The following is a 27,647-nucleotide window of genomic DNA, read 5'->3' on the forward strand; positions in this document are numbered from 1 at the left end:
TGGAATCATGTGAGACTGAGAGCAGAGTAAAGGATGAGGAAATGAATGTGGTGTCAGCCAAAGGGTGAAAGTCTAATGGAGAGGTGAGAATGAGGAGGAGGGTTCACTCTGCAAGTCACTCCCACTTACTGTAGGTCATGGACAGGTTATTCCCTGATCACAGATTCTTTCCTTAAATCTGCTGTCCTGAGCCCCACTTCTGTGTTCTTCTTTCCTGTATCTCTCATTTCTGGGTCCATTCCCTCCAATCTCTCTCTCTCCCCTTTGCATGTGTTGATCCCACCACTGCGTATCATTACTGACTTGGATGCTGTGGTGTTAATCTTCTAATCTGCTGTCAAACTTTTCTGAGGCCAAAATTCCATATAATTGCTATCAGTTCAAAAGCCTCTGAGAACAAAAAAATGCTAATCCAACACTAGAAATCGCTATTAAATGTTTACTAGAAGAACTGAGACAGCAGCTGGAATCAGAGGTTTTGTTCAGATAGAACAATTATCACTTTAAGAAGTAAGATCTGGGAGCAGGAGTAGGCCATTCCACCCCTTGTGCCTGCTGTGCCATTTGACATGATCAAGGATGATCTCATCTTGGCCTCAACTCAACTTTCCTGCCCATTCTCGATAACGCTTCAACCCGTTACTAATTAAAAATTGGACTATCTCCTCCTAAATTTATTCAATGTCCCAGCAACCACCACACTCCAGGGTAGCGAATTTCACAGATTCATGCTCTTTAGGAGAAGATATACAGTGAGGGACATAGGTTTAAGGTGAGAGGGGAAAGATTTAAAAGGGACCTAAGGGGGAGCTTTTCACACAGAGGGTGGTGCGTGTATGGAATGAGCTGCCAGAGGAAATGGTGGAAGCTAGTATAATTATAAGATGTAAAAGGCACCTGGAAGGGTATATGAATAGGGAGGTTTGAGAGGGGTATTGGCCAAATGCTGGCAAGTGAGACTAGATTTATTTAGGAATATCTGGTCAGCATGGACAAGTTGGACCCACAGGTCTGTTTCATGTTGTTTATCTCTATGACTCTAAGTAATTTATCTTCATCTGTTTAATCTGCCACCCCTTATATCAAAATTATGACTCCTCATTCTAGTTTGCTCCCCATGATGACACATCCTTTCTATGTCCATTTTGTTAACTTTCTTTAGGATCTTCTATACCTCAGTTAGATCTCCTCATTCTTTCGAATTCCAAAGTGTATAGGCCAGAATTGCTCAATCTCTCTTCATTAAACAAACCCCTTCATCTCTGGAATCAATCGAGTGAACCCTCTCTGAACTGCTTCCAATACAAGGCAAAAGTGAGGACTGCAGACGCTGGAAACCCGAGTTTAGATCAGAGGGGTGCTGGAAAAGCACAGCAGGTCAGGCAACATCCTAGGAGCAGGAAAATCGACGTTTCGGGCAAAAGCCCCTTATCAGTCTGATGAAGGGCTTTTGTCCAAAACTGGATCAGTGGTGCTGGAAGAGCACAACAGTTCAGGCAGCATCCAAGGTGCAGAGAAATCGACGTTTCGGGCAAAAGCCCTTCATCAGGAATAAAGGCAAGAGAACCCGTCGATTCTCCTTCTCCTCGGACCCTGCGTGACGTGCTGTGTTTTTCCAGCGCCACACTCTCTGCTTCCAATACAACTACCTTCTTCCTTAAGGGGGTCTATGATTGTTTGCAATACTCCAGGTGCAGTCTCACTCAAGCTTTGTACAGTTAGTTACATCCCAACTTTTCTGCTCTCTTCCTTTAGCAATACAGAGCGACCCCCGTATCCATGGGTCCAACTTCCGTGGTTTCAGTTCTCTGTTCACATATTACAGGGAACTTTGCAGAACCAGGGACCGAGGGCAACCCGGAAGGTATATTTCCCCTTTAAATGAATGGGTTTGGACCTACCCATGGTTTCAGGCTTCCGCGGAATGTATCCCCACGGAAATGGCGGGGAGGGGACTACTATAAATGTCAAAATTCTAGTTATTTTTCTTATTACCTGCCGTACTTGCATAGTAGTTTGCTGTGCTTCATGCATGGGGACCCCAGATCCCTTTGCACCAAAGCACTGTAAAGTTGCTCTCCATTTCGATAATACGTTACCGTTCTGTTTCCGAGCAAAATACATGACGTCACACTTAACCATCTGATTCAATGTTCGTCAATTTTTTGCCCATTCATCACCTATCCACATCCACTTGTGCCTGATCTGCTGCTCAGTCATTTCCATTTCACAGGTTAGTTTCGTGAGCTTCAGAAAACATGTTGCTCCAGAAATATTTGGATTGACTGTGAGAGACGTCAATCAGAGAGCCCACCCACTCTGCCCATGCTTTCCTCTTCCTCTTCAAGAGTTGCTTCACTTCCTTTAGGGAACTGATTAGCAAGCGAGATGGTGAGTGAAGAAGTACATTTTATACAAATTGCGTCTCATAATATTCACACCGATCTTCAGGCAGTCTGACTATCCTGTGGGTAATCAGGGGTGGAAATGTCCCTTATGCTGTGTGAGAAGATGCAGCTGAGAGGGCTGTTTACTCGGTGCTTTGTGCTGAACTGTGTGACTGGAGCTGTGCGTTGGATATTGAGTGTGTTTATTGGAAGCATTTCCCTCTGATTTCCAGGCTGAGTTTGTTGTTGGCTCATTGCTGAATATGAGAAGGTGTAATTGTTTGGGAGGTGCACAATGAGATGATACTGATTTCCTGTTATTCAGTTCTGTGTGTGTGTTTTGGGAGTTGGTTATTATGCCGTGGACTGGTAACTAGTGAATTATTTGTTAATGACAATGAGAAGAGTACATTGGCTCTCTGATTGACATCTCTCACAGCAAGTACAAATATTTTGGAGCATTTCAGTTCCCTGCAGGTTGTGAAACTGACCATGTGGAGATTCCATCTTTCATGGTCCCATTAACAAATTCTAAATGTTGATCAATCACCCATTTGTCCTGTAAAGTCCAGGGAATATAATTCTGGTTTGTTTAATTTCTCCTCATAATTTTAACCTTTGCAGTCCAGGAATGCTTTTAGTAAATTTGCACTTCACCCTCTCCAAGGCCATTATCTCCTTCCTATGTTTCAGTGTCCAGAACTGCTCCCAGTATTTCAGATGTGTTCAAACCAGAGCTTTGTATCAGTGAAACATGATTTTTACCACCTTGTACACGTTTTCTCGAGATATAAAGACCAACGTTGTGTCTGCCGTTAGATTATTTCTGTCCCTGTTCATGTTATTTTCATGATGTACAAGGGTCTCCAATTCTTTCAACATCCTCTGTGTGATGGAATACCCTCCATTTGGCTGGATATGCACAGCTCCAACAACAAAGCTCAACACCTCCCAGGATTAAGCAGTCCAGTTGACTGACATCCCATTATTCACCTTGAATGTCAGTCCTTTCACCAGTGTCACTCTCTGGCAGCAGTGTGCGCCATCTTCAAGATGCACTGTAATAACTCACCAAGATGCCTTCAAAAGTATTTTCCAACCCTCTAGTACCTGAGAACGACAAGGAACAGCAAAGGGTAGTTTGCTATGTGGAGTTGAGGCCAGAATCAGATCAACCAAGATCATATTGAATGGCTTACTCCTGCTCCTTGTTCTTGTTTGTAAACCCAAGAAACACCACCAGCAGCCTGTTCCCCTCAAAACCACACAGCATCCTGTTTTGGAACTATTATCACCATTGCTTCATGGTCTCCAGGTCAAAATCATGTGAAGCTCCCTTCCTAACAGTGCTTCAGATGGACCTACATTCGCATTTCCAGCAGTGATTCAGTAACATGATTTAGCACCTCATTCTGCAGGGCAGTTAGGGATGGACAACAAATACCAATCTCATCAGTGACACTCTCATTCTGTGAAGAAATTAATAAAACGTGACTGAGGAGTGAGCATCTTCAGCAAAGGAGGAGAGGGAATTGGAGGAAATCATGTTTATTTTCCTGTTTTACAGAAAGATTGCACTCTACCACAGCAGAGAGTACAGAGAAAGTAGACACTGCAGATAGATTCTGACCATCATCCAGGAACAACTGCACGACTCTGGAAAGACATCCAGTCCCTTCCCAGCATTGCTCAACACAGAGAAGGTTGGGCAGTGAATCCATCAAGTGGAAATTGGTCGGGTCAGGGGAGCTTTGACATATCATCAGATCTGAAACTGGTCAGTGGTGTGGAGCATTCCATCAGAACTAACCTTTCTGAAGGTTTGGCTGTAGGTGATCAGTCAGAGTGAGGCTGGGAAGAAGTGTGAGTGGCTCCAAGTGTGGTGAGAGCTTTGATCATTCATCGAGCTTCATGAACCAGTGACTTTGTTCTACAGGGAACAGGCTGTTAAAGTGTGAGGTCAAGTGTTATCCAGACTTCACACAGAAATCAAAGCTAATGAATCTCCAACGCACTCACACTGAGGAGAAATCCTTCAAGTGCAAGGTTTGCAACAAAGCATTCTGCAACTCATCGAAACTCCTGCGTCATCAGAGGATTCACACGGGAGAGAAACCATTCACATGTGAGGTGTGTGATAAATCATTCTCTGTATCCTCACACCTCCGTGTGCATCAACGCATCCACACAGGGGAGAAACCTTTCAGATGTAAGGTGTGCGACAGATTATTCTCACGGTCAGAGAATCTCCGAACACACGAACGCGTCCACACAGGGGAGAAACCATTCACGTGTGATGTGTGTGAGAAATCATTCTCACAATCAGGACAGCTCCGCACACACCAACGTATCCACACAGGAGAGAAACCATTCACTTGCAAAGAGTGTGATAAATCATTTTCAGATTCATCGTCACTCCGTAGACATGAGCGCATTCACACAGGGGAGAAACCATTCACTTGTGAAGTGTGCAGTAAGTCCTTCTCATCATCCTCGACCCTCCACACACACCAAAGTATTCACACTGGGGAGAAACCATTCATGTGTGTTAAATGTTTCAAATCATTCTCGGATTTGTCATACCTCCGCAGACACAAACGCATTCACATAGGAGAGAAACCATTCACTTGTGAGGTATGCAATGAATCGTTCTCATCATCTTCGACCCTCCGCACACATCACCACATTCACATGGGGAAGAAACCATTCACTTGTGAGGTGTGTGACAAATCATTCTCTCAGTCAGGGATTCTCCGGGTCCACCAACACCTCCACATGGGAGAGAAACCATTCCTATGCCAGGTGTGTGATAAATCATTCTCGCAGTCAGAAAGCCTTCACAGACACCAATGTATCCACACAGGAGAGAATCCGTATACATGTGAGGTGTGCAAGAAATCATTCTCGAGGTCCTGGAACCTCCTGCTCCATCAGAAGATCCACACAGTGGAGTAACCCTTTCATCGTGAGGTTTGTGATGAAGCTTTTGTGAAATCTTTGACCATGGGGATCCCACATCATTTACATGGGGATCACATATTTGTGATACTTGTTCAGTGGTTATGACAAAACTCTCACCCAGTCAGTGTGTTTCCTGGTCCATCAACACATCAGTGCAGTGAGGAATAAGCAGTTGTGTTTTGTACCCAGAGCATTGACAAAAACTTAGCAATGCTATACACAGATTGAGAGCCTGGATTTTGTCTTTGCTTGTGAACATTTCAATCAGTACCTGTTTGAGAGCAAGAAAGTGGTGGTGAAGTCTGATCACAAGCAATCAAAGCATCTTTCCTAAACGACTTCTGTTTGTTCCAAATGTTTGTAAAGAATGTTATTTAATTTGGAGAGATATCACTGAAGTGAAGGACAAATAAAGGAAGCAGATGTACATCAGTGACATGCTCTATGGAGTTGCACTCTCTTCGGAGAAAGTTGATGCTGGTACATAGTGTGAAATATTCCAAGATTCAACAAGAAGCAACAGCACAGCATACTCTGGAAATGATCAACTGAGCAGAGATGTTGGAAAAGATCTTTCAGTCTCCATATCATCGGAAATAATTTATAAACTCAAATGGTGCACTGGAACCCTCGAACATTCCAACATACTGACCCCATTGGGATAGCCTGGGACACTTCAAGTTCCAAAAGGCAATATCCTGGCTCTCAGGGATCTTCTGAAAAAAAAACTGACTTGAATTTGTATCAGAGTTTGCAATGTACTTACCTGAATAGTTGTCTGGCAATTATCAGCTGCAACCCCAAAACTATTTCCCGCCCTGCTGACAATATCCCTGACTGATGCCATCACACTGACTCTTCCCCAGCACACTACACCATACCTGCACAGATCGTCCCGACTCCGTGTGGATTTCTGCACTAATTCTCTTTGCTCTCTCTCTCTTCAAATATGACAGGTGCTTGTGATAAAAAGATGTCCTGAAATCATCAGCCAAGCATTTGAAAGAGCTGTTCATGACTTATGACAGCCCATGGATGAAGCTGGGAGTAGACCTCTGTGCTCTCACTGGAACATTTATGATAGATGACAATGAATGGTAAAATAAAGTAAGATTTAAAAAGAGAACAGCAAGAGCATTAGAAGGAATTGTCAGAATATAAAGGGTTAAAGCAGTGTATGGAAAATTCCTGTAATACACATGTAATTACAGATGTCAAAGGACAGAAAATAAAGAATGACCATTTCTCTGCTTGAGAAACTGCTGAGGCCTGTCTAATAGCTGAGAAATGAGTTTACCAGTAATGAAGAGAATGGAGACGGTGAGGCTGTGACGCTGAGATCAGGGAAGTCAGGATCAGGCAATTGGAACTCCCAAAGTTAATGTGAGGCTTGCACATAGTTTTGAGAGAGAACTCAAAAACCAGTCAGCGAACCTTCACTGGATCTCCAAGACATTTGACGAGAGTAACTGTCAGGTCAAATTCCTTAACTTAGATACCAGGCTTGCACCAATCAGAACATTACATGCCATTTAGTGAGAGCTGATTAGAAAGTTAGGCATTTAACCTGCAGTGTATTACTATTAGGAAAATATGTTAACTTTCTTCTGTTGTCAAGAAGCATTTGTTTAGCTTTGAATAAGTGTGTCCTGCTTAAATGTAGTAAAGCTGTATTTTGTTTAAAGCTGATGGAACTCTGAAAAGCCAAGTTTAAACATTAGAATGACAGCAAACATGCACTAAGGTTAGTGACTAGTGGGTTGTCTGCACTAAATGGGGTGTGTAAGTGCATTTTATGTAAAAAAACAACTATTTTCAACTCAGAGCCTTTGAACTGTTCATCCATGCATGTGATTAAACCACTTATATCTTACACTCTGACTGCTTAGTGTTGATTCTGTTATTTAACACCATCTACCTGACCTTTCAATTGGTGTCATGACAAAATCTAAAGAATGCAGAAGACTGAAAGGGTACCTGGACAAGTTGCTGTGAGTATTATTCTGTTCCTTCACAATTAGGCTCAGTCCCAGGAAGCATCAGGCACCCATTCAAGAATGAAAGTCTGGACAAGAGTATAAGAGTGCACTACTGCCTCACGGCACCAGGGACCTGGGTTCAATTCCAGCCCCGAATGACTGTCTGTGTGGAGTCTCCACATTCTCCCCATGTCTGTGTGGGTTTCCTCCCACAATCCAAAGATGTGCAGGTTAGGTGAATTAGCCATGCTAAATTGTCCATAGTGTTTAGGGATGTGTAGATTAGGTGCATTAATAAGGGTAAATGTAGAGTAGTGGGGAATGGGTTTGGTTGGGATACTCTTCGGAGGGTTGTTGTAGACTTGTTGGGCCAAAAGGGCCTGTTTCCACATTGTAGGGATGCTATGATTCTAAGGGGTAATGGATATACGTTGAGGTGAAACAGCTGTATTATTATGATTGTTGTTGTAACAGTACAGTTGGTATCAGTCTCAAGTAACAAGTTCAGGCTTGGGAGAGACCAAGATAAGAACCAAGCCTTTGACTAAAAATAACCCTGACAAGCCTGTCCAGATGGCCAAGAATAGAAAACTTAAATGTAGACCAGAAGGGTTGCTTGACACTGAAGTGATAAAAGCACGAAACTGGTCAAAAAATGATTAAGAAAGTCTGGAATCTAATTGAAATTCCTGTGCAACAGCCGACGTGGTGGGACAAAGAGAAGAATATATACAAAAAAGGAGTGGAAGCAGACAATTCAGCTCCTCAAAACATTTGCACCATTTAATACGATCATGACAGATCTCATCTTTGCCTCACCTCTACTTTCCTACCCACACTGTCCATCTCCTTTAAATTTACTCAATGTTCTGGTGTTGTGAAGTCCACTGATTCACAACCCTTTGAGAGAAGTAATTTCTTGTCATCTCTGTTTTAGATCTGTCAACTGTTATTCTAAGGTGATGATCTCTTGTTCCAGATTGCTCCTCATGAGGACATGTTCTTTCTACATCTATTTTGTCAATTGCCTTTAGCATCTTGAATACCTCAATTACACCTCCTGTCATTCTTTTAAACTCCAATGCATAAAAGACCTGAATTGCTCAGTTTCTCTTGATAAGACAAAGCTGTCATCTCTGGAATCAATCTGCTGAGCCTCCTCTGAGCTGCCTCTAAGACAACAATCACCCTTCTCAAGGAGACTAAAATTACACACAGTACTCCAGGTGCGGTCTTACCAATGACTTGCACAGTTGCAGCAATACTTCACGATTTATATACTTCCTTCCTTTAGCAAAACATTTAGGGGAGTTGGGGAGTGAAGATCTAGTGGTATTAATGCTAGACTATGAATCCAGAAACTCAGTTAATATTCCGGAGTCTTCGGTCTGAATCCTGTTACGGCAGATAGTGGAATTTGAATTCAATTTAAAAATTCTGGAATTAAGAGCCTAGTGATGACTATGAAACCATGGTCGCTTGTTGGAAAAACGCATGTGGTTCACAAATGCCTTTCAGGAAAAGAATTCTGCCATTCTTACCTGGTCTAGCCTACATGTGACTCCAGACCCACAACAATGTGATTGACTCTTAACTGCCCTAGCAAGCCACTCAGTTGTATCAATTGCTGTGAAATCTTAAAGAAATGAAGCCGGATGGATCACCTGGCATCAACTTAAGCACCAGAAAAGACTCTGGCAGAACCTGCCCTGTCGACCCTGCAAAGTCCTCTATATTAACATCTGGGCCTAGTACCAAAATTCGGTGCGCTGTCACACAGACTAGTCAAGCAAGAATTTGACATAGTCATACCTTGCAGACAATGTTGCATACCCCACTATCATCATCCCACCAGCAGGACAGGCCTAGCAGAGGTGGCAGCACAGCGGTGTACAGTCGAGAGGGAGTTGTCCTGGGAGTCATCAACATTGACTCCGGACTCCATAAAGTCTCATGGCTTCAGGTCAAATGGGCAAGGAAAACTGCTAAGTACTATGTACTGTCTCCGTCCACTAATGAATCAGTACTCCTCCATGATGAACACTTGGATGAAGCACTGAGAGTGGCAAGGGCACAAAATGTACTCTGGGTGAGAAATTTCAATATCCTCCACCAAGGGTGGATTAGCAGCAGCATGACTGGTCAGGTGCTTAAGGACATAGCTGCTAGACTGGGTCTGCACAGTCCTTGTGGAAACAAAGTCCCACCTTCACATTGAGAATGTAGTAACTCAGGACTAGGCATCCAGTCCAATCAAGGCTCACTGATGATTGCACAATGTTCAGCATCATTCGTGACTTCTCAGATACTAAAGCAGTCCATGTATAAACGCAACAGCACAAGGACAGTAGATACATGGCGACACCACCATTTACATGTTCTCTTTCAATCTACTCACCATCCTAACTTGGAAATGTTATCACAGTTGCTTCAGTGTTGTTGGGTCAAAATCTGGAATTCCTTGCAAGGACATTGTAGGTCAACCCACAGCATTTAAATAACAGCAGTTCAAGAAGGCAGCTCACCACAACTTTCTCATGGGCAACTAGGGATGTACAATAAATACCAGCCAGCCACCAAAGCCTACATCCGAGTGAACAAAAAAAGAAGCTTTTTTTTGATCCTTGGATATTAATCATGGCGTCCTTGTGGTGATCAAAGTTTCTTCTATTCAACAATATCAAAGGTTTCTTTTGTCAATTGTATTTCTGTTTTTTTTTAGTCGTCAGCAATTTCACAGTATGCCACTGACAGCATTTTCCCTCCATAAGGATAAAATGTGCTCATGCCAAATTTGTAGATGGCACTAAAATAGGGGGAAAGTCAGTTGGAATGAAGAAATACAAAATTCATAAATGAGCATGGATAGGTAGGATGAGTGGGCCAAAATCTGGCAGATGAAGTTTAATGTGAATAAGTTGTGGTTATCTATTTTGAGTGGAGAAATAAAAAGGCATTCTATTATCGAAATAGTGAGGAACTTCAGAATGCTTCAGTTCTGAGGGCTCTGGGTGTTCTTGTGTATGAATCGCAGAAAACTAGAATGCAGCTACAGTAAGAAATAAAGAAGGCAAATGAGTTTTTGGCATTTTTAACATTCATTTGTGGGATGTGGGCATCACTGGCAGACCAGTATTTATTGCCTGTCGTTAGTTGTCTTGAGAAAATGGCAGTGAGCTGCCTTCTTGAACTAGTGTTGTCCACCTGCTGTGGATTGACTGTCAGTACCATTAGGAAGGGAATTCTAGGATTTTGACCCAGCGACAATGAAGGAACAACAATATATTTACCAGTCAGAATGGTGAGTGGCCTTGGAGGGAAACTTGCAGATAGCGCCTGATAAAGAAGCAGCGCTTTGAAAGCTAGTGCCTCCAAAAAAACCTGTTGGATGGACTATAAACTGGTGTTGTGTGATTTTTAACTTCGTACTCTACAATGAACAACACAGTAAAACACAGTGAAAAGCTTCAATGCAGCACCATTTTGAATAGTTTAACAATAAAAAAGATAGAGCTAAATGGGAGTCCATCCTTGTTCTGCCACCTCCACCATGAGTCCTGAGCCCTGAGCTGGCAGACTGATGATATCTGTGCTGCCACTCCTCCGTGGCCTGCATCAGAGTCACCACTCTTCATCACTGAGCCCATCAGGCCACTAATGCTGCCTTCCAAGCTGCATCCACACTTGCCCTGCAGAAGCCTCTGGCTCCACTGGTGCTTCGCTGATAATCAATGTTTTGTAAATTTTTTGGACGAAAGAATCTAAACAATCATCGTACGTTACACTGTAAACTTGAAAAAGAGAAAATCATTTCAGAATTCAACTCCAGGAATTTTCAGCAGAAGAACAACACTGAGCAAGAATTGAACCCTGGACAGATGCTGTTGGTTGAAATCGTAGTCAAATTCCACCATTAATCGGGCAATAGCCAACTTGGGTTGTGAAGCTTAACTTGCTTACTTGAGGGGTCTTATTACACTCAATAAAGTTAAAATCATTGTTCCAATATTTGATTGTGTGATTTCTTAATAATTAGCCAATTTAAAGGTAGTGTGTGGTAATTTACATTGTGATACATTGATTCATGATGACTTTGCAAAGGCTTAATCACAACCCTCACACTTGAAGGGTTTCATTTCCATGATATTGCCCTTGTCTTAATAGTGGATTTAAAATGATGCAACAATTCTGTTAGATTATAAGTTTGTACAACTGTCCTCACACATCTCACACTTGAACAGCCTCTCACCTGTAGGAATGAGGCACTGGTTCATGGGCGTCAATGAATGACTGAAGCTCGCACCACACTTTGAGCCACTCACACGTCTTCCCACTGGGGAGAAAACATGTCAGTACAAGAGTGACAGGTCTGTTCTCTGCGCTGGGGGAGTCCAGAACTAGAGGGCACAAGTTTAGGGTGAGAAGGAAAGATTTGAAAGGGACCTAAGGGGCAACTTTTTAATGACAACATTTAGATGGCATCTGGATGAGTTTATGAATAGGAAGGGTTTAGAGGGAAAAGGGCCAAGTGCTGGAAAATGGGACTAGATTAATTAAAGATATCTGGTTGGCATGGACAAGTTGGACCGAAGGGTCTGTTTCCATGCAGTACATCTCTGTGACTCTAAATAACAAAGATGATTGATGAGGGTAGAGAGGTGTACGTGATCTATATGGATTTTAGTAAGGCTTTTGACGAGGTTCCTCGTGGGAGACTAGTTAGCAAGGTAAGATCACACTGGATACAGGGAGAACTAGCCATTTGGATACAGAACTGCCTTGAAGGTAGAAGACAGAGGGTGGTGTTGTAGGGTTGCTTTTTGGACTGGTGTCCTGTGCCCAGTGATGTGCTGCAAGGATTGGTGCTGGGGTCCACTACATTTTGTTATTTATATAAATGATTTGGATGTGAACATAGGAGGTATTACTTAGTAAGTTTACAGATGACACCAAAGTTGGAGGGGTAGTGGACAATGAAGAAGGCTCCCTCAGATTACAACAGGATCTTGATGGGCTGAGAAGTGGCAGATGAGGTTTAACTTAGATAAAAATGAAGTGCTGCATTTTGGAAAGGCAAGTGAGGACAGGACGTATATACTTAATGGTAAAGTCTGAGGGAGTGTTGCAGAACAAAGAGACCTTGGAGTGCAGGTTCATAGTTCCTTGAAAGTGGAGTCACAGATAGACAGGATAGTGAAGAACACGTTTGGTATGCTTGCCTTCATTCATCAGAGCACTGAGTATAGGAGTTGGGAGGTCATGTTGCAGCTGTACAGGACATGGATTAGGCCACTTTTATAATACTGCATGCAATTCTGATCTCCCTGCTCTTGAAAGGATGTTGTGAAATTTGAAAGGATTTAGAAAAGAGTTAGAAGGATATTGACAGGGTTGGAGGATTTGAGGTATAGGGACAGGCTGAATAGGCTGGGACTGTTTCCATGGAGCAGCGGAGGCTGAGGGATGACCTTATAGAGATTTATAAAATCATGGGAGGGGCACAAACAGGTTGAATAGCCAAGTTCTTTTCCCTATGGTGGGGAGTCTAAAACTAGGTATAGGTTTAAAGTGAGAGGGAAAAGACTTAAAAGGGATCTAACGGGCAACTTTTACATGTGGAGGGTGGTGTGTGTATGGAATGTGCTGCAGAGGAAGTGGTGCAGGCTGGTACAACAACAATATTTAGTAGGCATCTGGATGGATATATGAATTGGAAGGCTTTAGAGGGATATGGTCCAAGTGCCAGCAAATGGGACTATATTAGTTTAGGACATCTGGTCAGCATGGATGAGTTGGACCAGAGGGTCTGTTTCCATGCTGTACAACTCTGACTCTATAATTGATGTGTTTATATTTGCATGAAGCAAGGTTGGAATTTGAATAATGAGCAGCTGATGTGACCAAATGAGTGCTATAAGATGCTTCCCTGCCCCTTTCGAATTTCACTTCAGTTTAACTGAGTTGGAGCCCTCCCTACATCACTTCAATAACATAACTGTTAACCTGTACACAGTCTCCAGTAATTATTAGAAGACGCACACTTGTTACACATTACAATTCTTCCAAGTTTTGCGTCATCTCCAAACTGAATTAAATTGTAACTTGGACACCAAGATCCAGCTCATTAATATATCAGGAAAAGCAAGGGTCCCAATATCAGTCCCTGGTGAACATGCTACAAACGTTCCTCCAGCTTGAAACCGTTACTCTCTGTTTTCTGTCACTTAGCCACTTCTGTTCCTGTGTTGCAACTGATTCTTTCACACCAAGATCGATAACTTTCCTCACAAATTTGTCCCATGTACAAAATAACCAAAAATATTAAATCATAATTGACAAAAATGTTCCTGTACATTTTTGTCAAAGTTTTTTTATATTGAGACAGTAATATTTCCAAAAGAAGAAGAGATGTCAGCATTTATTAAAATCTTGTGAAAACCCAACACAGAGTCATAGAGATGTACAGCACGGAAACAGACCCTTCAGTCCAACCTGTCCGCGCCGACCAGATATCCCAACCCAATCTAGTCCCACCAACCAGCACCCAGCCCATATCCCTCCAAACCCTTCCTATCCATATACCCATCCAAATGCCTCTCAAATGTTGCAATTGTATCAGCATCCACCACATCCTCTGGCAGCTCATTCCATACACGTACCACCCTCTGTGTGAAACAGTTGCCCCTTAGGTCTCTTTTATATCTTTCCCCTCTCACCCTAAACCTATGTCCTCTAGTTCTGAACTCCCTGATCCTAGGGAAAAGACTTTGCCTATTTATCCTATCCATGGCCCTCATAATTTTGTAAATCTCTATAAGGTCACCCCTCAGCCTCCGATGCGCCAGGGAAAACAGCCCCAGCCTGTTTAGCATCTCCCTATAGCTCAAATCCTCCAACCCGGGCAACATCGCTGTAAATCTTTTCTGAACCCTTTCAAGTTTCACAACATCCTTCCGATAGGAAGGAGACCAGAATTGTACGCAATATTCCAACAGTGGCCTAACCAATGTCCTGTACATCCACAACATGACCTCCCAACTCCTGTACTCAATTCTCTGAACAATAAAGGAAAACATACCAAATGCCTTCTTCACTATCCTATCTACCTGCGACTCCACTTTCAAGGAACTATGACCCTGCACTCCAAGGTCTCTTTGTTCAGCAACACTCCCTAGAACCTTACTGTTAAGTGTATAAGTCCTGTTAAGATTTGCTTTCCCAAAATGCAGCACCTCGCTTTTATCTAAATTAAACACAATCTGCCATTTCTCAGCCCATTGGCCCATCTGATCAAGATCCTGTTGTAATCTGAGGTAACCCTCTTCACTGTCCACTACACCTCCAATTTTGGTGTCATCTCTTATGCTCGCTTCCAAATAATTTATGTCAATGACAAAAAGTAGAGGTAGCAGCACTGATCCTTGTGGCACTCCACTGGTCACAGGCCTCCAGTGTGAAAAACAACCCTCCACCACCACCCTCTGTCTTCTACCTCTCAGCCAGTTCTGTATCCAAATGGCTAGTTCTCCCTGTATTCCATGAGATCTAACCTTGCTAATCAGTCTCCCATGGGGAACCTTGTCGAACGCCTTACTGAAGTCCATATAGATCACATCTACTGCTCTGCCCTCATCAATCTTCTTTGTTACTTCATCAAAAAACTCAGTCAAGTTTGTGAGACTTGATTTCCCACGCACAAAGCCATGTTGACTATCCCTAATCAGTCCTTGCCTTTCCAAATACGTGTACATCCTGTCCCTCAGGATTCCCTTCAACAACTTGCCCACCACCGAGGTCAGGCTAACCGGCCTATAGTTCCCTGGCTTGTCTTTAATGCCCCTCTTAAACAGTGGCACCACGTTTGCCAACCTCTAGTCTTCCGGCACCTCACCTGTGACTATCGATGATACAAATATCTCAGCAAGAGGCCCAGCAATCACTTCTCTAGCTTCCCACAGAGATCGCTGATACATCTGATCAGGTTCTGGAGATTTATCCACCTTTAACCGTTTCAAGACATCCAGCACTTCCTCCTCTGTAATCCGGACATTTTGCAAGATGTCACCATCTATTTCCCGACAGTCTATATCTTCCATATCCTTTTCCACAGTAAATACTGATGCAAAATATTCATTTAGTATCTCCCTCATTTTCTGTGGCTCCACACAAAGGCCGCCTTGTTCATCTTTGAGGGGCCCTATTCTCTCCCTAGTTATCCTTTTGTCCTTAATATATTTGTAAAAACCCTTTGAATTCTCCTCAATTCTATTTGCCAAAGCTATCTCATGTCCCCTTTTTGCCCTTCTGATTTCCCTCTTAAGTATACTCCTACTTCCTTTATACTCTTCTAAGGATTCACTCGATCACTGTCTATACCTGAAATATGCTTCGTTCTTTTTCTTAATCAAACCCTCAATTTCTTTAGTCATCCAGCATTCCCTACACCTACCAGCCTTTCATTTCACCCTGACAGGAATATACTTTCTCTGGATTCTTGTTATCTCGTTTCTGAAGGCTTCCCATTTTCCAGCCATCCCTTTACCTTTGAACATCTGCCCCCAATCAGCTTTCGAAAGTTCTTGCCTAATACCATCAAAATTGACCTTCCTCCAACATCTCCAGAAATATCTCAGACATTTCAGCAAGAACTCACATTTGGGAAGAAAATGTTGGAGATTTTCTCTGGAAGTGACTGAATTTGTGGTCCCAAACCCAGAAGACTCCCCCTTCACTGAGGTTGTTTAAAACCTCCATGGGAAATCAATATGTAGAGGGCCCTACTTGGGATGGTCCAACCTTAGGAAACAAGGTCGGGCAAATGACTGAAGTGTCAGTTGGAGAGCACTTTGGGTCCTGTGACCATAACTCTCGTAGCTTTAACATAGTTATGAATAAAGATAGGACAGGTCCACAGGGTAATTTGCTAAACTGGAGCAAGGCAAATTTCGTGGTTGTTAGGCAGGATCTAGCAGAGGTCAATTGGGTGAGTGTGCTTGAGGAAAAGGAAACACTGGCAAATGGGAGGCTTTTCAAAGTGTGATAACAAGAGTCCAGGGACAGTGTGTCTCTGTTAAGGTGGAGGGAAAAGCTAGCACATTTCGGGATCTCCTGGCTGACAAGGGATATTGAGGCTCTGGTCAGAGAAAAAAAGGCATACATTGTATTTAAGCTGAAAGCACAGCAGATCAGACAGCATCCAAGGAGCAGGAGAGTCAATGCATTCCGGATAAAGAGCTTTATCTGAAACAACGACTCTTCCGCTGTTCGGATGCTGCCTGACCTGCTGTGCTTTTCCATCACCACACTTTTTGACTCTGACTCTCCTTATTTTCTCCTTAAACTGTCTGGCTGAAGTGAATCTTTAGATGGCTATAAAATGTGTAGGAGCAAACTTAAGAGGGAAATTAGAAGAGCAAAAAGAGGGTATGAGATGGATCTGGCAGATAAGGCTAAAGGTAATCCCAAGCAGTTCTACAGTTATATAAAGAATAAAAGGGTGGCTAGTGACAGAAAAGGTTCCCTTAAAGATCAGCATGGACATCTATGTGTGGAGCCACAGGAGATGGGGGAGATTTTTGATGAATATTTTTCCTTAGTATTCATTGAGAAGATAATCATGGATGCTGAAACAAGAGAAACGAATGGGGATGTTTTGGACTGTATACATATTACCAGAGAGGAAATGTTTGCAACCTTAAAGTGGATAAATCCCCGGGGCCTGATCACGTCCATTCTTGGACATTGCAGGAGGCTAGGGAAGAAATTACAGAGGTTCTTGCAGAGATTTTTGCTTCATCTGTAGCCACTGATGAAGTTCCAGAAGACTAGAGGGTGCCTAATGTTGTTCCACTCTTTAAGAAAGATAGCAAATTAAAACCAGGGAACTACAGGCTAGTGATCCTTACATCAGTTTTGACAAGTTGTTGGAGAGGATACTGAAGAACAGGATTAGTCAACATTTGGGTGCTCAAGGTCTTATTAGGGATAGTCAGCATGGATTTATGTGCAGGAAGTCATGTCTGACAAATATTTTAGAATTTTTCAAAGAGGTAACCAAGAGGATAGATAATGGTTGGGCAGTGGACATTGTCCATATAGACTTTCATAAGGCTTATGACAAGGTCCCACGCAGCAGGCTAGTCATGAAGGTTAAGTCGCATGGAATACAGGGAGACCTAATTAATTAGATTCAAAATTGGCTCGATGGTAGGAAGGAGAGGGTGATGGTTGAAAATTGTTTCTCAGACTGGAGGCCTGTGACTAGTGGTGCTTCACAGGGTTGTTGGTGTGATCTTTGTTATTTGTTATTTACATAAATGATCTGAATGTGAATGTACAGGGCATGATTAGTAAGTTTATGCGGATGATACAAAATTAGGAGGTGTTGTTAATTGCGATGAAGATTATCAAAAATTACAGAGGGATTTTGATCAGATGGGGAATTGGGTCAAGGATCGGCCAATACAATGCAGTACAGATCAGTGTGAAGTGTTGTACTTTGGAAAGTCAAATCAAGGTAGGACTTATACTTGAAAGTGGCTTCACAGGTAGTAAAGAAACCATTTAGCATGCTGGCCTTCATTGATTGAGGCTTTCAGTATAGGAGTTGGTATACTACGTTACAGTTATACAAGTCATTGATGAGGCTGCACTTGGAATATTGTGTACAGTTTTGGTCATCCTATTATAGGAAAGACATAGTTAAGCTGGGAAGAGTGCAAAGAAAAATTTACAAGGACTGGTAGGCCTGAGTTACAGGGAGAGGTTGTCTGGGATAGGACTTGAAATGTAGGAGAATGAGGGGTGACCTTATTGAATTGTATAAAATCAGGATGGGCACAGAGAGGATGAATGCAGATAATGTTTTTCCCAGGGATGGGGAATGGAAAACTAGAGGGCATTGGTTTAAGGTGAAAGGTAACCGATTTAAGAAGGATCTAAGGGACAACTTCTTCATACAGAGAGTGGTGCATATATGGAATGGACTGCCAGAGAAAGTGATTCAAAGAGGTACAAGAGTAACATTTGGATAGGTACATGCATGGGAAGGATTTAGTGGCATATGGACCAAATGCAGGCAATTGGAACTACCTGGATGGGCACCATGGTCAGCACCTATCGTTTTGGGCCTGGGGATGTTTCCATGTTTTCTAACCTTATAACTCAGCTCAATTCACCCAGACTCCTCACAATCCTGTTCCGAACTACATTACCCGTACTGCATACGTGGACTCTGCGCCTGCGCAGTGAGGGTACGGCTAATTTACGCGTGAGCCTGTGGTGCCTGATGGGAGTTGTAGTTCTTAGCGGCGCAGCGAGTTAGCCAACGTTCGGGAAATCAGAGTCCACCAACGCGAGCGGCTGTCACGTGGGTACTGCCGGAATTGGAGGTACGGCCGTCAGTGATCTCCCCTGGCGGCGGGAACCGGTATTGCGCCAGAACCCGTCCTCCAATCGTCAGTTTCCAGCTCCATGGATTCAATGTCCTTCTTCTTCCCGGTTTGGAGATGCCGGTGTTGGACTGGGGTGTACAAAATTAAAAATCACTCAGGTTATAGTCCAACAGGCTTAACTAGAAGCACACTAGCTTTCGGAGCAACGCTCCTTCATCGTGGAGGGCTCAATCCTAACACAGAATTTATAGCAAAAAATTTACAGTGTGATGTAGCTGAAATTATACATTGAAAAATTGATTGTTAAGCCTTTCATTTATTAGAATACAGTGATAGTTTCACTTCTTTCATGTGTAAATCACAAAACTTTTTTTAAAAGTTGCATTCTCGGGTTAGCTGTTAACAATAGTGATAGCTAGACAATATGTTGAAGGTGTTAGCCCTCTGTGTTCTCTGTCTATGCCATGATGTTTAGATTGATTCTAATCTAAAAAAGTGAGATAATGGAGTTTTACATAAATTCATGCAGTTTTTGAGCTCAGAGTTCTACATGAATGTAAGCAGTTTTTGAGCAAAGTGCAATGTAACTCTGAAGGTACAAATTCACCCCACAAAATATATGTGTGCATGTGGGTCTTTGTGTGTGTATCTGTCTGGGTTGGGGGTTGTGAGTGTGAGAAAGTGTATGTGTGTGTGTAGTGAGTGCAGAGTGCCTTAAGTCTGTGAGGGAGTGCATGTGGGAGTGTGGGTGTCTAGGAGAAAGTGAGGACAGCAGATGCTGGAGATCAGAGCTGAAAATGTGTTGCTGGAAAAGTGCAGCAGCTCAGGCAGCATCCAAGGAGAAGGAGAATCGACGTTTCGGGCATGATCCCTTCTTCAGGAATAAGGAGAGTGTGCCAAGCCGGCTAAGATAAAAGGCGGGGAGAAGGGACTTGGGGGAGGGGTGTTGGAAATGCGATAGGTGGAAGGAGGCTAAAGTGAGGAGACAGGCCGCCTACTTGCGGAAAGTTTCAGAGAACACCTCTGGGACACCCGGACCAACCAACCCAACCACCCCGTGGCTCAACACTTCAACTCCCCCTCCCACTCCACCAAGGACATGCAGGTCCTTGGACTCCTCCATTGCCAGACCATAGCAACATGACAGCTGGAGGAAGAGCATCTCATCTTCCGTCTAGGAACCCTCCAACCACAAGGGATGAACTCAGATTTCTCCAGTTTCCTCATTTCCCCTCCCCCACCTTGTCTTAGTCCCAACCCTCGAACTCAGCACCACCTTCCTAATCTGCAATCTTCTTCCTGACCTCTCCACCCCCACCCCCACTCTGGCCTATCACCCTCACCTTAACCTTCTTCCACCTATCGCATTTCCAATGCCCCTCCCCCAAGTCCCTCCTCCCTACCTTTTATCTTAGCTTGCTTGGCACACTCTCCTCATTCCTGAAGAAGGGCTCATGCCCAAAACGTCCTGCTCCTTGGATGCTGCCTGACGTGCTGTGCTTTTCCAGCAACACATTTTCAGCAGTGTGTGTGTCTGTAAGGGTGTATATGGGTGTCTGTGTGCACGTGTGTGTGTCCATGTGTATGTGTGTATAGGAGTGCCTGTGTGTGTGTAGAGGAGTATCTGAGTGTGTGTGTAGTGCAATGGTGGTCACCTGTAATGTGACATGAACCCAAGGTCCCGGTTGAGGCCCTCCCTATTGGTACCGAACTTAGCTATCAGCCTCTGCTTGGCCACTTTTCTCTGCTGCCTGTCCCGAAGTCCACCTTGGAGAATGGTCACCTGAAGGTCTGAGGCTGAATGTCCTGGACCACTGAAGTGTTCCCCAACTGGGAGGGAACCCTCCTGTCTGTTGATTGTTGTGCGGTGCCCATTCATCCATTGTCGTAGCCTTTGCTCGGTTTCCCCAATGTACCATGCCTCCGGGCATCCTTGCCTGCAACGTATAAGATAGATAACAGATGAAAGGCTTAACAGACAATCAATTTTTCAATGTCTAATTTCAGTTACATCACACTGTAAATTTTTGCTATAAATTCTGTACGTTAGGATTGACCCCTCCACAATCACCTGATGAAGGAGTGTTGCTCCGAAAGCTAGTGTGCTTCCAATTGGTCTATAACCTGGTGTTGTGTGATTTTTAACCACCTTCTTCCCCACCTCATTATATCCCCCTTGTGCTTCGGAGCTGTTACGGCAAACAATATGTTGTCAGCCACTGGTAGTCCCCATTAGCAGCTGAACTTTAACCATTTCTTTTTCTGTCCTACTGTTGCTCCGTCTCTGGGCTCCATCTCCATCTATCGTTTACTCCTTCCCTCTCCCCCAATCCCAGTTTCAGCACATATACCGGACTTTTATCTAACTCTAATCAGTTCTGAAGAAAGGTCACTGGACCCAAAACGTTAACTCTGCTATCTCGCCACAGAGGCTGTCAGACGTGCTGAATTTTCCCGGCAATTTTCTTTCTTTGTTCTTGATACTCTGGGAAGGAAGATGGTGAGGAATGAAGTGGATCTGAAGGGAGACTATACTGAGCAGGGAAAGAGGAGTTGTGGACTGAAGGCATGTTCGGGGGGAATGGGCTCGAGGGGGAGGAGGCTGCGATACTGGCCCCCGCCACCAGGTGCCGCCGTTTACAGGGGCGCACCTTCCATTGCGGCACGCGCGCGCGCGCTCAGATTCGAACTCCTGAAAGCTGGACGCCCAACTGCCGTCGCGCGGATCAGAACTACAACTCCCGTCAGACACCGAGGGTCGTCTCGCCTCCTAATTCTATACGTGGGTCCCAAGTGTACCATGGGTAATGTAGTTCGGAGCGGGGCGGTGAGCGGTTTGGATGAGTTGAGCTGAGTCTCTGAGGGGGTTTTAAACAACCTCAGTGAAGGGGGAGCTTTCTGGGCTTGGGGCTGTAATTCAGTCACGTTTGAGGAGATGGTCTGTCCCTGCCTCGGCTAATCATACCTGCTTTTTCGAACCTGTAGATAGTTTGAACAAAGCCAAAGTCTTTAATGTATTCGCCGTCAGTATAAAGCCATCCAAGGATATACAACAATGGTGTTGTTGATGTATGTCAGTGGAGCTGGAGGAGACAGGGACCTGCAGCCTGGGGTAAGACACATACTAAAGCCAGAAAGGGTGAGTGTGTACGTGGAGATTTGGAGTGGGGGAAACAACCAGCAGACCAGAAATCTGGAGAAAGAACACGTAGAAGCGCCAGAAATCAAATTTCTTCTTCAACAGGTAATCTGGAGGGCAGAGGCCACAGAGATGTACAGCATGGAAACAGACCCTTCGGTCCAACCCGTCCACACCGAGCAGATATCCCAACCTAATCTAGTCCCACCTGCCAGCACCCGCCCCATATCCTTCCAAACCCTTCCTATTCATACACCCATCCAAACGCCTCTGAAATGTTGCAATTGTACCAGCCTCCACCACATCCTCTGGTAGCTCATTCCATACATGGACCACCCTCTGTGTGAAAAAGTTGTCCCCTGGGTGCCTTTTATATGTTTCCCCGCTCATCCTAATCCTATGCCCTCTAGTTCTGGACTCCCCCATCCCCAGGGAAAAAACTTTATCTATTTATCCTATCCATGCCCCTCACCAGGTTATAGTCCAACAGGTTTAATTGGAAGCACTAGCTTTCAGAGTGCTGCTTCTTCATCAGGTGACAGCCACCTGATGAAGGAGCAGTGCTCTGAAAGCTAGTGCTTTCAATTACACCTGTTGGACCATAAACTGGCGTTGTGATTTTGAACTTTGTACACCCCAGTCCAACACTGGCATCTTCAATCATGCCCCTTATGATTTTGCAAACCTCTATAAGGTCACCCCTCAGCCTCCGACGGTCCAGGGAAAACAGCCCCAGGCTGTTCAGCCTCTCCCCATAGTTCAAATCCTCCAACCGTGGCAACATCCCTGCAAATCTTTTCTGAACCCTTTCAAGTTTCACAACATCTTTCCGATAGGAAGGAGACCAGAATTGCATGCAATATTCCAGCAGACACCTAACTAATGTCCTGTACAGCCACAACATGACCTCCCAACTCTTGTACTTGACACTCTGATCAATAAAGGAAAGCATACCAAATGCCTTCTTCGCTCTTTAGATTTAGATTAGACTTACAGTGTGGAAACAGGCCCTTTGGCCCAACAAGTCCACACCGACCCGCCGAAGCGCAACCTACCCATACCCCTACATTTACCCCTTACCAAACACTACGGGCAATTTAGCATGGCCAATTCACCTGACCCGCACATCTTTGGACTGTGGGAGGAAACCGGAGCACCCGGAGGAAACCCACACAGACACGGGGAGAACGTGCAAACTCCACACAGTCAGTCGCCTGAGTCGGGAACTGAACCCAGGTCTCAGGCACTGTGAGGCAGCAGTGCTAACCACTGTGCCACCGTGCCACCTCTTCTATCTACCTGCAACTCCACTTTCAAGGAGTTATGAACCTGCACTCCAAGGATTCCTTGTTCAGCAACAATCCCTAGGACCTTACCATTAAGTATGTAAGTCCTGCTAAGATTTGCTTTTCCAAAATGCAGCATGTTGCATTTATCTGAATTAAACTCCATCTGCCACTTCTCAGCCCATTGGCCCACCTGATCAAGATCCCGTTGTAATCTGAGGTACCCTTCTTCGCTCCCCACTCCACCACCAATTTTGGTGTCATCCGCAAACTTACTAACTATACCTCTTATGCTCACATCCAAATCATTTATATAAATGAAGAAAAGAAGTGGACCCAGCACCGATCCTTGTGGCACCCCACTGGTCACAGGTTTCCAGTCTGAAAAATAAACCTTCACCACCACCCTCTGTCTTCTATCTTTGAGCCAGTTCTGTATCCAAATGGCTAGTTCTCCCCGTATTCCATGAGATCTAACCTTGCTAACCAGTCTCCCATGGGGTACCTTGTCAAAAGTCTTGCTGAAGTCCATATAGATCACATCTACCACTCAGCTCTCATCAATCTTCTTTGTTACTTCTTCAAATAACTCATTCAAGTTTGTGAGACATGATTTCCCACGCAAAAAGTCGTGTTGACTATCCTGAATCAGTCCTTGCCTTTCCAAATACATGTACATCCTGTCCCTCAGGATTCCCTCCAATAGTTTGCTCACCACATCAGGCTCACTGGTCGATCATTCCCTGGCTTGTCCTTACCGCCCTTTGTAAACAGTGGCACCAGTTAGCCAACCTCCAGTCTTCCGGCACCTTACCTGTGACTATCAATGCTACAAACATTTCAGTTAGAGGCCCAGCAATAACTTCCCTAGCCTCCTACAGAGTTCTAGGCTACACCTGATCAGGTCCTGGGGACTTAACCACTTTTATGCCTTTTAAGACATCCAGCATTTCCTCCTTTGTAATATGGACATTTTTCAAGATGTCACCATCTAGTTCCCTAGATCTGTATCTTCCATGTCTTTTTCCACTGTAAATGCTGATACAAAACACTCATTTAGTATCCCCCCCATTTTCTGCAGCTCCACAGAAAGGCCGCCTTGATGATCTTTGAATGGCCTAATCTCTCCCTAGTTTACCCTTTTGTCCTTAAATGTATTTGTAAAAATTCTTTGGATTTGCCTTAACTCTATTTGCCAAAACCACCTCATGTCCCCTTTTTGCCCTCCTGATTTCCCTCTTAAGTATACCCCTACTGCCTTTATACTCTTCTAAGGATTCACTCAACCTATTCTGTCTATACCTGACATATGCTTCCTTCTTTCTCTTAACCAAACCCTCAATTTCTTTAGTCATCCAGCATTCCCTATACCTACCAGCCTTCCCTTTCACCCTGACAGGAATATACTTTCTCTGGACTCTGGTTATCTCATTTCTGAAGGCTTCCCATTTTCCAGCCGTCCATTCACTTGCGAACATCTGCGCCCAATCAGCTTTTGAAAGTTCTTGCCCAATACCATCAAAATTAGCCTTTCTCCAATTTAGAACTTCAACTTTTAGATCTGGTCTATCCTTTTCCCTCACTATTTGAAAACTAATAGAATTATGGTCGCTGGCCCCAAAGTGCTCCCCCACTGACACGTCAGTCACCTGCCCTGCCTTATTTCCCGAGAAATTTCCCAGGTTTTGCACCTTTTCTAGTAGGGACATCCACATACTGAATCAGAAAAGGTTCTTGTACACACTTAACAAATTCCTCTCTATCTAAACCCATAACATTATGGCAGTCCCAGTCAGTTTTTGGAAAGCCCTTACCACAACCACCCTGTTATTCTTACTGATAACTGAGATCTCCTTACAAATTTGTTTCTCAATTTCCTGCTGACTATTAGGGAGTCTATAATACAATCCCAATAAGATGATCACCCTTTCTTATTTCTCAGTTCCACCCAAATAACTTCCCTGGATATATTTCCAGGAATATTCACTCTCAGTACAGTTGTGATGCTATCCTTTATCAAAAACAGCACTCCCCCTCCTCTCTTGCCTCCCTTTCTGTCCTTCCTGTAGCATTTGTATCCTGGAACATTAAGCTGCCAGTCTTGTTCATCCCTGAGCCATGTTTCTGTAATTACTATGATATCCCAGTCCCATGTTCCTAACCATGCCCTGAGTTCATCTGCCTTCCCTGTTAGGCCCCTTGCATTGAAGTAAATACAGTTTAATTTATCAGTCTTACCTTGTTCTCTGCTTTGTCCCTGCCTGCCCTGACTGTTTGACTTACTTCTGTTCTCAACTGCACCAGTCTCAGATTTATCTCTTTCCTCACTATCTTCCGCTGTCTCCCACACTTACTAGTTTAAATCCTCCCGAGCAGCTCGAGCAAAATCTCTCTGCCAGTGTATTAGTCCCCTTCCAATTTAGGTGCAATCCAACCTTCTTTTAAGGTTCACTTCTACCCCCAAAAGAACTTCCAATGATCCATAAATGTGAGTCATTTTCCCATACACCAGCTCCTCAGCCATACATTCATCTGCTCTATCCTCCTATTCCTGCCCTCACTAGCTCGTAGCACTGGGAATAATCCAGGTATTACTATTCTCAAGGACCTCCTTTTGAAGTTCCTGCCTCACTCGCTGTAAGCTATGTACAGAATCTCAACCTTTTCCCTTCCTATGTCGTTGGTTCCAATGTGTACAATGACCTCCTGCTGGCCCTCTTTCCCCCTTGAGAATATTCCACATCCCCTCAGAGACATCCTTGATCCTGTCACCAGAGAGGCAACACACCATTCTGAGCGTGTAGGTTTGCTCGCTGAGCTGTAGGTTTGATATCCAGATATTTCATTACCTGGCTAGGTAACATCATCAGTGGCAACCTCCAAGTGAAGCGAAGCTGTTCTCTCCTGCTTTCTATTTATATCTTTCTCCGGTATGGGTTTCCTGGGGTTTTGTGGTGATGTCATTTCCTGTTCATTTTCTGAAGGGTTGATAGATGGCATCTACATCTATGTGTTTGTTTATGGCGTTGTGGTTGGAGTGCCAGGCCTCGAGGAATTCTCTGGCATGTCTTTGCTTAGTCTGTCCCAATATAGATGTGTTGTCCCAATCGAAATGGTGATTTTTTTCATCCGTGTGTAGGGCTACGAAGGAAAGAGGGTCGTGTTCGTGTATCCTAGTGGCTAACTTTCTTCCTGTTTGTCCTACGTAGTGTTTGTGGTGGTCCTTGCATGGAATTTTGTAGATGATGTTGGTTTTGTTCATGGGTTGTACTGGGTCTTTTAAGTTTGTTAGTTTTTGTTTGAGAGTGTTGGTGGGTTTGTGTGCTACTAGGATTCTGAGGGGTCTTAGTAGTCTGGCTGTCATTTCTGAAACTCTTTGATGTATGGTAAGGTGGTTAGGGTTTCTGGCTGTGTTTGGTCTGCTTGTCGTAGTTTGTTCTTGAGGAATCTGCGCACTGTATGTCTTGAGTATCCGTTCTTCTTGAATATGCTGTATAGGTGGTTCTCCTCTGTTTCCCGAAGTTCATCTGTGCTGCAGTGTGTGGTGGATCGTTGGAATAGTGTTCTGATACAGCTTCGTTTGTGTGTGTTGGGATGGTTGCTGGTGTAGTGAAGTATTTGGTCAGTGTTTGTCGGTTTTCTGTATACGCAGGTTTGTAGTTCTCCGTTGTCCTTTCTGTCAACTGTGACGTCCAGGAATGCGAGTTTGTTGTCGGTTTCTTCCTCCTTGGTGAACTTTATGCCTAGGAGGGTATTGTTGATTATATTAAATGTCTCTTCTATCTTGTTTCGTTTTGTGATGACAAAGGTGTCATCTACGTAGGGGACCCAAGATAGAAGAGACATTTAACAGAACCAACAACACTCTCCCAGGCATAAAGTTCACCAAGGAGGACAGAAAACCGACAAACACTGACCAAATACTTAACTACGCCAGCAACCATCCCAACACACACACAAACAAAGCTCTGTCAGAACACTATTCCAACGAACCATCACACACTGCAGCACAGACTAACTTCGGAAAACAGAGGAGAACAACCTATACAACGTATTCAAGAAGAACGGATACTCAAAAAATACAGTGCGCAGATTCCTCAAGAACAAACTACGACAAGCAGACCAAACATAGCCAGAAACCCTAACCACCTTACCATACATCAAAGAAGTTTCAGAAATGACAGCCAGACTACTAAGACCATTTGGAATCCTAGTAGCACACAAACCCACCAACACTCTCAAACAAAAACTAACAAACTTAAAAGACCCAGTACAACCCATGGACAAAACCAACATCATCCACAAAATTCCATGCAAGGACCACCACAAACACTACGTAGGACAAACAGGAAGAAAGTTAGCCACCAGGATACATGAACACCAGCTAGCCACAAAAAGATATGACCCTCTCTCCCTCGTAGCCCTACACACGGATGAAAAAAAACACCATTTCGACTGGGACAACACATCTATCCTGGGACAGGCTAAACAAAGACATGCCA

General features: G+C 43.9%; 1 protein-coding gene across 2 annotated transcripts; it reads left to right on the top strand.

The window, feature by feature from the left end:
• Positions 1-2,159: 2,159 nt before the first annotated feature.
• On the top strand, positions 2,160-7,221 carry LOC132832785 (zinc finger protein 235-like). Of its 2 annotated transcripts, none has more exons than XM_060850933.1 (2): positions 2,160-2,233; positions 3,955-7,221. In XM_060850933.1, exon 2 carries the CDS (start codon positions 4,386-4,388, stop codon positions 5,340-5,342), a length of 957 nt encoding a protein of 318 aa, XP_060706916.1. In that variant the 5' UTR covers positions 2,160-2,233; positions 3,955-4,385; the 3' UTR covers positions 5,343-7,221. The 2 variants fall into 2 exon arrangements, with proteins under 2 accessions (XP_060706916.1, XP_060706915.1); XM_060850932.1 differs by lacking the exon at positions 2,160-2,233 and adding an exon at positions 2,367-2,391.
• Positions 7,222-27,647: the final 20,426 nt, after the last annotated feature.

Source organism: Hemiscyllium ocellatum, chromosome 35 (assembly GCF_020745735.1).
Source record: "Hemiscyllium ocellatum isolate sHemOce1 chromosome 35, sHemOce1.pat.X.cur, whole genome shotgun sequence".
Taxonomy (NCBI): Eukaryota; Metazoa; Chordata; class Chondrichthyes; order Orectolobiformes; family Hemiscylliidae; genus Hemiscyllium; species Hemiscyllium ocellatum.